The sequence below is a fragment of the Grampus griseus genome (assembly GCF_964374135.1).
Source record: "Grampus griseus genome assembly, chromosome: 3".
Taxonomy (NCBI): Eukaryota; Metazoa; Chordata; class Mammalia; order Artiodactyla; family Delphinidae; genus Grampus; species Grampus griseus.
The window spans coordinates 132,463,025-132,477,286 of record NC_139019.1 but is presented as its reverse complement, the minus strand read 5'-3'; the positions used below and the strand labels follow the sequence as shown (position 1 = coordinate 132,477,286).

Genomic DNA, 14,262 nt, shown 5'->3' with positions numbered 1-14,262 from the left:
TGACTGAGTAAAGAGAAACTTCAGGATTAACACCTTGGAAAGGTCTAAGTCCCAGGATCTTACAATGAATTTAACTCCGTAGAAAGCAATGGTGAAAGTGAGACGATTGCAGTTCTGATGAGTCACGGTTCCCAGGAGGCCCAGGAAGGTCCAGAAGCAGTGGGAGAATAGGAAACGGTGCGTTTCTCCCCCTATCGTGGCTGAGACACACCCCCATCTGGACAAATATCCCAGGGTGTTTTATTTGGCTGTTCTTTTCATTTCTTTCTTGTATATTCTTGTGGGATGCAGTGGAGGAAGGACGTGAAGGTTTGGACTGAAGTAACATATATCGTGTGTACACAAGGTAAATCAGATAGGTACCCAGGTTCTGTGTAACAATGGCAGCATATAGGACGTACCCATCATTTTCAAATTTAGGTTTCAGTTGTAGCAAGTTTTATGTTTATGCTGTGAAGCTTTCCTTCATCATTGCAGCTGAAAGTGATCTACCCTTTTTTTTTTTTTTTTTTTTTGCGGTACGCGGGCCTCTCACTGTTGTGGCCTCTTCCGTTGCGGAGCACAGGCTCCGGACGCGCAGGCTCAGCGGCCATGGCTCACGGGCCCAGCTGCTCCGCGGCACGTGGGATCCTCCCGGACCGGGGCACGACCCCGTGTCCCCTTCATCAGCAGGCGGACTCTCAACCACTGCGCCACCAGGGAAGCCCGTGATCTACCCTTTTGAAGCAGGCGTGATTAAGTGAGGCTACCTACAGAAATGTGCCCCTCCTGCTGCCCACGGCAGATATTTCTGATGGAGCACAGCACTTTTTGCTGCCGAGCCCCTTGCAGTCTTAGAATTCTTCTCACTGTGGAAGGCATTGCTAGTTGATCTGAGTAGCGTGCCTAGATAAAGCCTATTTCCCAAGGTTTTATGATCCTCATTGCCAGCACTCATTTTGTGTCATTCACACAGCCTCCTGTTGCAGTTATTTCTGTGCAGGTTTTCTCAGCCCTTTTCTATTTCATACTCCTTAAATATAGTATCTGCATTGTTGTTATTTCTGGTCCGCTCTGTGTTTTAACTGAAGCTCCTTCAAGGCTAGGACCAGGACCACACACTTTGTATCCTACCCAGCACCAAGTGCAGTGCCTTGCACACTGCAGTTGTTCAGCAACAATTTGACCATGTTGACTGATCACGTGCACGGAGGCCTTGTGAGATCCCTGTGATGGCGGCTCCATGCTGGGGTGATGACCGAGGCAAGGATTGGATTGGTCCCTCTTCTAAGCCCCAGTGGAAGTTTGCAGGAGGCCTTGTAATTAGGAGGACAGGAGAACAAGGTTGACTTCACAGGCTGGAGGAAGACAACTCAGTTCACTGCACAACTGTTAACATGCCTACCGTGTGCCTGGAACTGAGCTAGTAGTTGGAGGTACCAAGATGGATGTGACCCACGTTCTGCCCTCCCAAGCTGACACTATGTGTCAGGGAGATAGTCGTCACAGAAGACGGAAGAAAATGAAAAGGAATTCAAAGACCAGTAATGGGGCACACGAGGGGTCCTGGGAAGGGTTCTGGGGTCTCACCTAGTTCTGCTTGCCCCATTTAGTTTCAGAAGAATCGACGAGACCAGGACGCCACCAAACACAAGCTCATGGAGATCGCCAATTACGTTGATAAGGTGAGACCAGGTGTGTCCTTGTGGGAAAGGTGCCAGCACCTTAGAGGAGCTGCAGGACAGGAGATCACACCTGACTTGCCTCTTGCTCGACTGGCCGCCCCACCAGCTTCTGGGAGGCAGTAGCGATGCAGCCGAAGCTCAGTGGTCACGACAAGACCGTCAACTGCATGGACCTAGCCAAGTAACTTGTCTTGTTTGGGTTGCTGTTTTGTTTTGTTTTTTAATTTACAAAATGAGGGGTTGATTTAAATCAAGAGCTTTGGATTGTTTTTGTTTTTCTGATGGAATCCTTTTTCCAATGTCTAATATAGAAGTCCGATGACAACAGGCTCCTCTAAGCTGAAGCAGGGGCGAGGACCCAGAGTGCTGTCCTCTGACCCCCTTCCCCTCATCCCTGCCTTAAAAGTTGAGGAGTGGGTGGTTTGGGGTCAATCTGTATAATCTCCGTCTGTAAAACAGTTCTAAAATCATTTGGTTTTGTCTCTTAGAAAAGCCATGCAGTTGGTTAACTTTCCTAGGTCAGGCTCTTTTAAACAAGCTCTTAGGAAATACCCAGATTCTTGAATTTTACTAGAATAGGCTGGTCTGGGACTTGGAAATACTTTGTTTATATGAAAGAGTGCAAAATGCAGAAGAGGTAACCTAGAATGACAGTGGCCTCTTGATAGGCGAGTGGTAAATAGTTTTAAAAAGTAGATTTTAATGTTTGGGATCGCAGGTCTCTGAGAATCTGATCACATTTATTGTACAGTTTCAGGGCACTCACAAAACTTCTGAACCTTAACTCTGGGCCTGCTAGGGATTCCTGGATCCCAGGTCTCAGGGGGGAATATATATATATATTTTTTAAAAAAATATTAGAGGATAAGGAAGAGAACAAATATTTTTAGGGATTTACAAGCAAATTTGGTAGTGTACTGAAGTCATTGGATGGGCAGGTCTATGCCCTGTGTTTTTGCCGTAGATGACTCTGGAAACGCTGGTCAGTGTTTGGTGCCTGGTGAAAGTCAAACACTGGCATTTCCTGGAAGGAAGGACTCCAGGGACACAGTCCAGTCCTCTCTCTAGCCTTCAGTTCACTCAGCAATAACATCTAAATGATCCCACAACCCAAACACTCAGCATCTGGGAAAACAAGAAAAGCTTGTTTCCCTGGGGGTAGACCATGTTATCCCCCATGTGACATCTATTGTTCTGGAGATGCTGCAGGTGGGAGACTTGGCTGGGTCTCCGCTATGTAGATTCTGCAGCTGGTCTGGGTGATCGAACCAGTGGTGCTGGTGAAAAGTGGAAGGAGAAGAGAGGCGTTAGCAAACCACATCCTTGCTGGAAGGCCCCCAGCCTTGCCAGCTGGTCTGCTCTGTGAAGCAGTCTCGGTTATCTCATCTGCAGCTGAGGTTAGTCACTCCCGGCTGGGGTTAGGGAAGGCAAACTCACTTCTCTGAGGCTTGCTGACCCACCTACTTGAACTGAACTATTATGGAACTAAAACTGGAATGCACTGCACTAATCAGCTGAATCTTGAACCCAATCAAAAATGTTTTTCCTTAACTGTGAAAAAAGCCAAGTTTAAGTCCTCAAAAAGCTCCCTAGTGAAGCAAGTTCAACTTGAAATCCAAACCCTTTGTTTTCTGTAATGATTGACCTAGCATAAAACAGGAAAATCAAAATTTCCATTGAAATCAACTGATACTCTGCTGAATCTGGAGCCCATTTACATCACAGTTTCTTGGGGGCAAGTTGATTCTCTGGATGTGTAAATATGGTAGCACTTCAGCAGTGTAGTGTCGTCATGATTAGACTCTGAGGTCGAGTAATCCGGGCCTTAACCCTGGCTCTGCCAGCTTCCTGCTGAGACTTTAGCAAGTTACTGAACTTCTCTAGGCCTCAGTGCTTAATACATAGAAAGCACTTGATAAGCATTGGTGCTATGATTGTTATAATTACCTTGGGGCAGTACCTGCCACTTTCGGATTAAGATGGCATCTCCTGCTCACATGACCTAGGTTTACCTGCAATTTTTTTTTTTTTTTAAGTTGCTGTCTCAGTATTCTCTAGGATAGGCCAGTCAAAGAATTCCTTGTACCTACGCCTTCCAGTACTTCGCTTTAAGGAAAACCCTCTTCTTGCTTGCTATGTGTGTGTGAGAGGAAATATACTGTGTCATGAAAGTTAGGCGTAGCTCTAGCCTTAAGGAGCCCAAGGATCAAGGCTCGTGTATAGAATTTCAGGATCTCTGGGTTGGACAAAATCCTGAAGATTATCTGGGACCTTTGCAACCTAAAGCTTGCAACCTGCTTATGGCATCCTTCACAAAACCCAAAAACCCCCAGTGATGGGGAAGGACATTTTCAAAGTAAGCACATCTATCTACCTGTATTTCATTTACACCCATTTACTTCCAAAATGAGTCGGAGACGTCTTCCAATAAATCCATTAATATATCCGCACAATGGACTACTAGCCAGCAATAAAAAGGAATGGCAGCCTGATACAGGCTACAAGATGGATGAATCTCAGAAACATGCTAAATGAAAGAAATAACAAAAGACTACATATTGTATAATTTCATTTATAGAATATGTCTGGAAAAGGCAAATCTGTGGAGACAGAAAGTGGATTAGTGATTGCCCAGGTCTGGGGGTGAAAATGGGCAATGATGGTAAGTGGACATAAGGGATCTTGGTGTGATGAAAATAGTCTAACATTGGATTATGGTGATCACTTTACAACTTGGTAAGTTTACTAAAAAATATTGAGCTGTACACCTAAAATGGGTGGATTCTGTGATATGTAAATTATACCTCAATAAAGTTGTTTTGAAAATGCATATACAAGAGAACTTTTTAGACATGTATAAAAATGATAAGGGCCGTAAAGGAATTGGGAGGGATAATTGTACCAGACACCTGGGCCAAAGGTCCTTATTATAGATGACAGTGTGGCTTAGCTCCCTTTGAAAGCTTTTTTCCTGTTTGAAATGAAATGTCTTCCTGTCTTTTTTACCTATAGACTGAGCCCCGCTTTAGACTTATGTGCAAAAATGCTGATCCTTTCTCCACATGAGAACCCCGTGCATGTCTGAAAACAACTCTGTGTCCTATCTCAGTCTTCATTTCTCTAAGCTAAGTCACGCCAGCTCTGCCACCAGGGACAGAGCCTCTCTTAGGATGTCGTGCCTGTCTCAGGATGTCCCCCTTCTGAGAAGGTGAAGAGCAACACGTGTTCCCTCTTCCCCTTGGAGGCATGTATAGAAGGGAAATCTGGAATCTGTGCTCTGAGCGCTTGGGCTAGGAAGGGGCTCATAACCTCAAGTGGTGTTGACAGATGATGCTGTGACTCTCTTCTCTGTGTGTTTTCAGTTTTACCGATCCTTGAATATCCGGATTGCCCTCGTGGGCTTGGAAGTGTGGACTCATGGAAATATGTGTGAAGTTTCGGAGAACCCGTACTCTACCCTCTGGTCCTTTCTTAGCTGGAGGCGCAAGCTGCTCGCCTGGAAGAACCATGACAATGCACAGTTAATCACGTAAATAGCCTTTTCCGTATGTGTTGCCTTGGCCTTGGCTGCAAAGCCCCTGCCTGCAGTGCGTGTGCTGTTTGCCCTTTTCTCCCCAGTGCTGAAGGTTGGCTGGACTAAGCCATCCTTACTCTCCAGTCCAGGTAACGAAGTGTTCCTCAGGCGTGTGCTCTGTACCCAGTATATGCAGGAAAATATTAAAAAGCCTGAGTCATAGCAATCCCAAGAAGTGTTTACAGCCCAAATAAGACAATTAGCCTTAGACATATTTAGTTGAGTCTCTGAAACAGTTGGGTGTGTATTTGGGAAGTGAGTGACTGTTGGTCATGGCTGCTTTGAAATAGACTTTCTAAGGGGCTCACCTTGATCTTTGTGGCGCTTTGTTCTAGAACAGGTGTTAATCGCCCAAAGCAGGCACAGGAGAGGGGCCTCCTCTGCTTGTCGTTCACGTCATTCCCAGGGGCTCAGGGTCGACTGCGAGACAGTCAAGTGGCAGGTGGTGCAGGAATAGTGTGTTTGGGGGGAGGGAGACGCGGGGGGAGAGGGCGGATGTGTTGGAGTTTGTTCAATCCCCAGAGAGAAAAGAGCAGAAACTGATGGGGGTCGCGGTGGCCCGTGAGAGTCCCCCGTGGTGATTATCTAGTATTTATTAGTGTTGACTTCCAAAGGTATTCTCAGGAAGTTACAACAAAAGGCATATACATAATAAAACCAATTTCTTTTTCCTGTTTCCTAAATATCTCTGAAACAACAATCATTTAAACCTTTGTTTACTCTTTAAAAGAGACCGGGGAAATAGCCGTACCACAAACCCAAGTGCTTACTTCATGATAGCACATTTACCTAGGAAGAGTCTTTGGTTACCAAAACTTTGGCCTGATCTTTGAAAGCCTGGAGTTCTGCTTTGGGCAAGACCTTGAATCCAATTTCCAGTAGGACTTCCTCGGAGCCCTGTGTGAGTTTATCAGATAACCAGTAGGGCGTCATAGAGCTTTGCATGTTTTTTTTGTTTGTTTGTTTGTTTTGTTTTTGCGGTACACGGGCCCTTCACCGTTGTGGCCTCTCCCGGCGCGCAGGCTCAGCGGCCGTGGCTCACGGGCCCAGCTGCTCCGCAGCAACGTGGGATCCTCCCGGACCAGGGCACGAACCCGTGTCCCCTGCATCGGCAGGCGGACTCTCAACCACTGCGCCACCAGGGAAGCCCTGCATGTATTTTTTTTGCAGAGTGTTTCTCTGAAGATAAGTGTGCCTTGAATTCAACAAGCATGTATTAAGCACCCACTACGTGTCTGATTCTTTGCTAAGTTCTAATGACCCCAAAATACATGAGATAGCCTTGACTCTCTAAGATATCATGGTCTAAGTAAGAAGACAAACACAGAGATACAAAAGCATGATGTAATGAACGTCCATGTAGATGCTTTAAATAAATTTCATGTTTGTGGTATGCACGAAAACACTGGTATTTTATTCATTCCCTTGCCCCTGCCCTGGATGCGTACAGCTGAGAAAAGCGTGTATTAAACTGGGGGAATGTAGCTGGCTGTTGGCAGGTTAAGAGCACAGTTGCAAAACAAAGGCAGAAACAGTTCATCCTTGCACCCAGCTGCACTTTGTGAGGCTCCTGATGGGACACATCTGTTTCCTTGGCCCCAGAGTGATGCAGGAATGAAGCATCAGCCCCCACAGCTGCTGCCCTGACCCCCCCTCCCCATACACATACCACAGAGCCAGGGATATGGCAGGGCACCCTGGCAGCTGGCGGAAGTGGGCATGATTCACTTCAGCCTCAGAACCTGTGCCACCCTTCCCTCATCCCCACCCTCTGACCTTTTCCTCTGCAGCAGGAATGGGATGCAGCTTTGCAAGCCCTGCCCATTTCCTTCCAGGGAATGGGGCTACGGGCATATTGTGGGAAGAAGTGAACTTTTGCTCTCTCTTCTGTTTCTCTGGAGCAGTGAGAGAGTAGGTGAGAGGAAGTGAGAGGGGTGGTGACCTGGAAGTTGTCCAGCTGGCCTAGAGTAGTGGGATCTGTCCCCTTGGGAATGATCTGGGAATGTCAGCAGAGCCAGGGAATGCCGTGATGGCCACCCACTCCTGGGCACATGGAAACAGCCCTCTCGGTCCCCACTCCAGTCACCCTCTCTCCTTCCCTCCTGCAGGGGCATGTCTTTCCACGGCACCACCATCGGCCTGGCCCCCCTCATGGCCATGTGCTCTGTGTACCAGTCTGGAGGGGTCAACATGGTGAGTCTCAGCCAATATATTGATGCTGCAGAAGGCGGAGGACTGCCCCACAAGACAGGAGGTCATCTTATAAAGAATAATTTTGTATTAATTGTTGCGGGAAAAAAGAGATTGAACATAAAGAAGGGCCGTTGTTTAAAATGAAGGCATTACGTTCTAAGAGGTGGAGGTACTCAGGGATGAATTTTCATTTATTGTAATTTATTCCCAATTTTCAAGCTCAGGAGACACCTTGAAGCAATTACGTTAATCATACATCACTAGATGTCTTATATGTTCCAGATCAGGGGTTGAGAAATTGTAAGATACAGAGATGAAATGTTTTTTTTTTTATCTGAAGTCTCGTGTTGTTCTGTATATCTTTATGGAGCAAGAGCCTGTCTCAGAGTCACAGGAAATTATTGCCCTCTTTTGAAGTGCTCTCTGACTTTGTGGGAGTGTTTGGACTACTCATGTCTGACCTGTGAAGTAGACAGCAAGGAGGCTGCTGTCCATTTATTTGTCCACCCCTCCATCCACCTGTATTTATTGACAGATGCAGCAGGGTAGTTAAGAGCACGGGCTTTAGTCACCGAGCCTGTACGCACAGCAATTGTACAATCAGTGGAGGACTGTGAGGCTTGGCTAAAGGAGAGGCAGGGCTGTAGTGGGGAGATGTCATTGACCTGAACTGTCTCCCTGAGCAGGACCACTCTGAGAATGCCATTGGCGTGGCTGCCACGATGGCCCACGAGATGGGCCACAACTTCGGCATGAGCCATGATTCTGCGGATTGCTGCTCCGCCAGCGCGGCGGATGGTGGGTGCATCATGGCAGCCGCCACCGGGTGAGTCAAGCAGGAAGGTGATGACGGGGAGGACGGCAGAGCACGAGAGGCCAGCATGGCCCCCGTGTTGCTCCCGGCCCAGGGAGCCTCTGTTATACTAACGGGGGCATTGAAGAAAAAGGGGGTTTTGACAACAAAAGCATTGGAAGAAGACCAAGAAAACAATCGTGTGGAAGGAGCACAGGTTTCTAGCAGGTGTGGTGTAACCTTAGATATACTTAGTTTCTGTCTTGGGGTTCTTTAGCTATAAAATTGGCATAACCACGTGTATCTTTTCCACTTCATGAATTTTTGCTGAGAACCCATTTATAACAGCCACAGTCCTTAATCCCTCCATGTGAACGAAGTGTGATCAGTGCTGTTATGCCTCGGGCCAGATTGAACGTGCTGAGGTGGCCTCCAGAACAAGGAAAGGGAAGGGGAGCATCCACACCCCCCCAGTGACTCCTCAGGGAATTTACAGGCTGTGTTTACCACAAGGAATAAGGACAAGGCAGCTCCATCTCCCTGTAGCTGTGAGGGGTCTTTAAACCAGAGCCTTTGAAGAGACTTCTGGAGTTGCTTAAAAGTCAGTGCCTGGACTCAGACAGAAGAACACTGGGTTCTTCTGGGACCCTAGTCACTCTTCAGAAGGCACCATGGTGGGAGCTTGTGTTCCTCCCACCCCAAACCATTAGGGTCTGCTTATGCTTCTTAGGGAATGGTGTGTCTCCAAGAGGAGATGCAGGGGCTTCCCTGGTGGCGCAGTGGTTAAGAATCCGTCTGCCAATGCGGGGGACACGGGTTTGAGCCCTGGTCCGGGAAGATCCCACATGCCACGGAGCAACTAAGTCCGTGCGCCACAACTACTGAAGCCCGTGCGCCTAGAGCCTGTGCTCTGCAACAAGAGAAGCCACCGCAGTGAGAAGCCTGCGTACTGCTACGAAGAGTAGCCCCCGCTTGCCGCAACTAGAGAAAGCCTGCACACAGCAGTGAAGATCCAACGCAGCCTAAATACATAAGTAGATTAGATAGATAGATAGGTAGATAGATAGATAGATAGATAGATAGGAGATGCAGCTTTCTTGGAGCTCCAGTGTCCATTGCTTTCTCCTCACTTCTCAGAGAAAGTGACACACAAAGGATGATGTTGACATGCAGGGGACAACTCCATGGGTCACGCTCAAATCCCTGTGAGCTCACCATTAAGTCCACCTCTTTCTCTCTCAATCTAAAAAGCATATCTGTAGACAAATGGTTGAGAGAGTTATATTTGTTTTTAAGCTGTTCACAAAATTTAGTAGTTTAACAATTATTGTTAAACAATTGTTAAACAATAGTTTAACAATTATTAGTAACAAGTTCTTTGTGACATTCCTGACAACTGAAGAAAACCCTCCAGTGTTTAACCTTTAGTTGGTTTAGAGAATTGGGATCAGGATAACTCTTCCCTTACAGACCCAAATTGTGGTACGGACCTGCCGCCAGAGAGTGTGCGGCTTTTGATTCTTTTTCCCAATAGCGGGATCCAGGACCTTTTATATTCTTGTGATTAAAGACCATGTGTTTGTGAGTTAGCTGGTTGAGTTTGGAGTGCTGCCTGCATCCTTAGAACAGAGATCAGATCACTGGCCCAACAAAGAAATTAAACCCTTGAACTTGGCCTTTTTTGGCCTGGTCTTCTGTTCTAAGAAAATCTCCATCTAATATCAGCTTCAGGAAGAGTTTGGGTTGGCTGGTATTTTATTCAGCTCTAAGGCTCAAGAGACCTATTGTGACACACTAGTTATCCTTTATTTATTGCAACTCCTTCATGAAAACGGCTGAAATTGTTGCTTCAAATTCTCAAGTAAATCCTCCATGGGGCGTGAGAAAAAAAAGCATTATGGGGTGGTTAATATTTCTTAATTCTTAGAATATTAATGTACAGGTGATGTTCTAGGGGGGCAGAATATATGTGCATATGGGACTATAGGGGTCTGAGTCCAGCTGGAATCAGCCTCATGGGCGGCAGGATTGATGCTGTTCTGGCTGCTTGATGCTCAGACTCCCAGCTAATTCCAACCTTGTTCTTCTCCCAGGCACCCCTTTCCCAGAGTGTTCAATAGATGCAACAGGAAGGAGCTGGACAGGTATCTGCAGTCAGGCGGAGGGATGTGTCTCTCCAACATGCCGGACACCAGGACGCTGTATGGAGGCCAGAGATGTGGAAATGGGTACCTGGAAGATGGGGAAGAGTGTGACTGTGGAGAGGAGGAGGTAAGCTGTTGTGCTGGTGCTAGTGGGAGGGGAAGACTTTGCATTGGCTTCAAATCTCAAGGTTAAAGAGAATGCAAGCGAAAAATTAGTCATAGGCATTTCCTGCACACACGTGGCTATCAAAGACCCCGTCACAAATAAGATGTGGGGGGTAAGCCTTAAATATGGACCATGTCTATGGACTCTCCCGGTTTGAAGTTGACATTGTTTATGTTCAGATTGTGAGCATCAGGTCTACCCAGAAACCACAGTCTTTGCCAGTGAAGCCACAGGTGGCCTCCTTGGCCCTCCAGCTGCACTGAATTTATTCTGAGGCCATGCAGCCAGATATATGAACTTGAACCTGGGCCTTACAAGGATGCTTAAAGTAACAAGCTCATGCTGTTTGGCCTGGAGAAGAGATGATTGAAAGGAATGGGATGTAGGAAGTACTGGCAAGTCTGAAAGGGGCTTCTAGGAGGAAGAAGGAGCAGAACTCTTGGTGTACAAGCTCTTTCCTTCCTTATAATCTTCAGAATGAGAGTGGTGGGCGTACAGCATAGCTCTCTCACTTTTAACAGATGCTCGCTGTTCTGCAGAAAGCAGAACTGAATAGTTTCATATCTGTTTTTTGAAGGATGAAAATATGTACGTTAACATGCAAAATAATTTGTGGGAGAATGCGTGAGTATTCTATGTATTCAGAATAAACTATGTGGGTGAGATTGAGGGTCTGTATATGTGGGATAAGACTCTTTGATTTTCTAATCCTCTCCATGGTTTGACTTTTTTTTAATGCCAGCACGTAACTTTCGTAATAAAACAAGGACTAGGTAAAGGCTCACCATCCACACCACGAGTTCAGAGAGATCAGCCCAGACCCTTCAGAAAGGAGAGAGTTGTATTATCACGGCGGGCCCGGTGGGGTTGAAGAGCAGACTGTGAGCGGGCTTGGCCAGTTGGCTTATATTCAGAGGAGCGTCTCATTCAACAAATATTTACTGAGTATGTGGTACTATGTCATGTGCCAGGGATAGGAAAATAGATAGGCAGAAAAAATAGACATGGTCCTTGTCCTTATGGAGGGTATAGTCCAGTGGGGGAAACACACATTGACCAAATAATTGCAAAAATGTATAAATACAACTGTGGTAAGTGCTAGGAAGGCCAATGGCATGATGCTAGGAGTATATGTAATGTGAGGGGAACTGCCCTACTCGGGTGGGAGTGTGACCTCTGACCCCATAGCCGAAGGCTGAGGGAGGCGTTAGCGAGGAGCGCAGGAGCGTTAGCAAGGCACATTTCAGCTAGAGGAGGAACCGTGCCTTAGGGTGAGAAGAAACATGGTGTGCTAGAAGGGAAGGAACACAGGTCTACCTGCAGCCCAGGGTGGTAGGAGATTCATGGAAACAAAGTGCCCTTATTCCTTCTCTGAGGGGGAGACAGGTGGATGAGTATCTGTAGTCAGGCGGTGGCATGTGTCTCTCCAACAAGCCAGACCTGGACAGTGATGGTTATGATATGGTTAATAAGCACGAGGTGGGCCCCAGGCAGACATGGCTTGAATTCGGCTCCAACACTTGCCAGGTATGTGCCTTGAGCAGCCACTGGACTTGTCTGAGTTGCGGTTTCCCCTTTTGTGAAATGGGCATAATTGTGCCTCATAATCCTGCTGTGAGGGACCCATGGATGGGCCTGTGTCTATAGTAGGGGTGTGATAGGGACATTTGGAGTCACTGGGCATCTCATCATCTTTTTTTTTTTTTTTTTTCCTATTTTACTGGGGTACAGTTGATTTACGATGTTGTGTTAGTTTCAGGTGTACAGCAAAGTGAATCAGTTATATGTATACATATATCCAGTCTTTTTTAGATTCCTTTCCCATATAGGCTGTTACAGAGTATTGAGTAGAGCTCCCTGTGCTATACAGTAGGTTCTTATTAGTTATCTATTTTATATAGAGAGTAGTGTGTATATGTCAATCCCAATCTCCCTATTTATCCTACCCCTTACCTGCTGGTAACCATAAGTTTGTTTTCTACATCTGTAACTCTATTTCTGTTTTGTAGATAAAAGTCATCTTTTTTTAAAAATTAATTAATTTTTTGGCTGCGTTGGGTCTTCATTGCAGCGTGCGGGCTTTCTCTAGTTGCAGCAAGTGGGCTCAGTCGTTGAGGTGCGTGGGCTTCTCATTGCGGTGTCTTCTCTTGTTGCAGAGCACAGACTCTAGGCCCATAGGCATCAGTAGTTGCAGCATGCGGGCTCAGTAGTTGCAGCATGCAGGCCCTAGCATGTTTGGGCTTCAGTAGTTGCAGCGCATGGGCTCTGTTGTTGCGGCACATGGGCTCTAGGGCACGTGGGCTTCAGTAGTTGTGGTGTGTGGGCTCAGTAGTTGTGGCTTACGGGCTCTAGAGCGCAGGCTCAGTAGTTGTGGTGCGTGGGCTTAGTTGCTCCATGGCATGTGGGGTCTTCCCAGACCAGGGCTTGAATCCACGTCCCCTGCATTGGCAGACGGATTCTTAACCACTGTGCCACCAGGGGAGTCCCGTCCTCTTTTTAAATCTCATTCTGTATGTCAGCAAATCAGGACCCGTAGGGCAGGAAGGAAGAGAGGAGAGCATGGAACCCCTAGAGAAGGGTCCAGGCCAGTGAGGGTTGAGGAGGAGCAGCAGATGGCAAGAGAAGTCTGGGGAAGCAGGCCCGGGGGCTGACATAAATTGTTCAGGAGTTGTTCCAGCATGCCCTGACTCCTGATGGCCTCTTTTTATCAGATAGTAAGGTTTAGGAGTGTGGGGGGCACAGCAGTAGAAGACATGGTCTCTGGATGTTGTGTTGGGGATGAGAAAACCAAATCACAGAATTTCCATATAATGTAATACTATGCTAAAAACCACGTTTTAGAAGAATCCATGATTACAAGGAGAAATGGGCATATTATGTTAAAAGCAGTATGGGGCTTCCCTGGTGGCGCAGTGGTTGAGAGTCCGCCTGCAGATGCAGGGGACACGGGTTCGGGCCCCGGTCCGGGAAGATCCCAGGTGCCGCGGAGCGGCTGGGCCCGTGAGCCATGGCCGCTGAGCCTGCGCGTCTGGAGCCTGTGCTCCGCAACGGGAGAGGCCACAACAGTGAGAGGCCTGCTTACCAAAAAATAAAAAAATAAAATAAAAAATAAAAAAAGCAGTATGGATACTATGATTTTATAAAATGAGTATATGTCTGTGTGTATATAGGAAAGTGCTTAGAAAAATACAAAATGTAGTTGTGTCAAGTTGTGTGTTACTGATGATTATGCATATGTGTGTTTTTACGATGTATACGTATTACCTTAATGATAAAGCTATAAAGTGATTTTTTGGTGGAGACTTCCCAGGGGCCTGTGGGGCAGGGTAGGGGGTAAAGGCCCTCACCCTGCCTAGTCCCCTGTATCCCTGCCCTGCTGCCCCAGAGGCTCACGCCCCCTCCCACTGCCTCCCCAGGAATGTGATAACCCCTGCTGCAATGCCTCTAATTGCACCTTGAGAGAGGGGGCAGAGTGTGCCCATGGCTCCTGCTGTCACCGGTGTAAGGTAAGTGGCCCTTTCCTCCCTGCCCAGGGTTCTGACCTAACAGTCCAAGAGTCTGCTGGGGGGTAATGGCCAGGATTCAGCCTCTATCCTGGGGAAGTGGTGGCATCAAAGTTTCAGAAACATGGAGCTAGAAAGGGCCCTTGAACAAAGTTTACCTTTTTTCTATATTGGGCCTCACTGAGTTCAGATCGTCCCAGAGGGCTGTGTGTGCCTCCTGGAAGA

General features: G+C 47.1%; 1 protein-coding gene across 2 annotated transcripts in view; it reads left to right on the top strand.

Annotated features, from left to right (window-relative positions):
* ADAM19 (ADAM metallopeptidase domain 19) overlaps positions 1-14,262 on the top strand; it is a gene marked incomplete at its 3' end in the record, with an annotated part of 85,122 nt that overhangs the window by 52,229 nt on the left and 18,631 nt on the right. For both annotated transcript variants that reach the window (XM_082650261.1, XM_082650260.1), the window contains exons 8-13: positions 1,593-1,664; positions 5,027-5,193; positions 7,347-7,431; positions 8,118-8,257; positions 10,318-10,495; positions 13,951-14,040. In XM_082650261.1, coding sequence (XP_082506387.1) covers positions 1,593-1,664; positions 5,027-5,193; positions 7,347-7,431; positions 8,118-8,257; positions 10,318-10,495; positions 13,951-14,040 — 732 coding nt within the window. The remainder of the gene's footprint in view (positions 1-1,592; positions 1,665-5,026; positions 5,194-7,346; positions 7,432-8,117; positions 8,258-10,317; positions 10,496-13,950; positions 14,041-14,262) is intronic.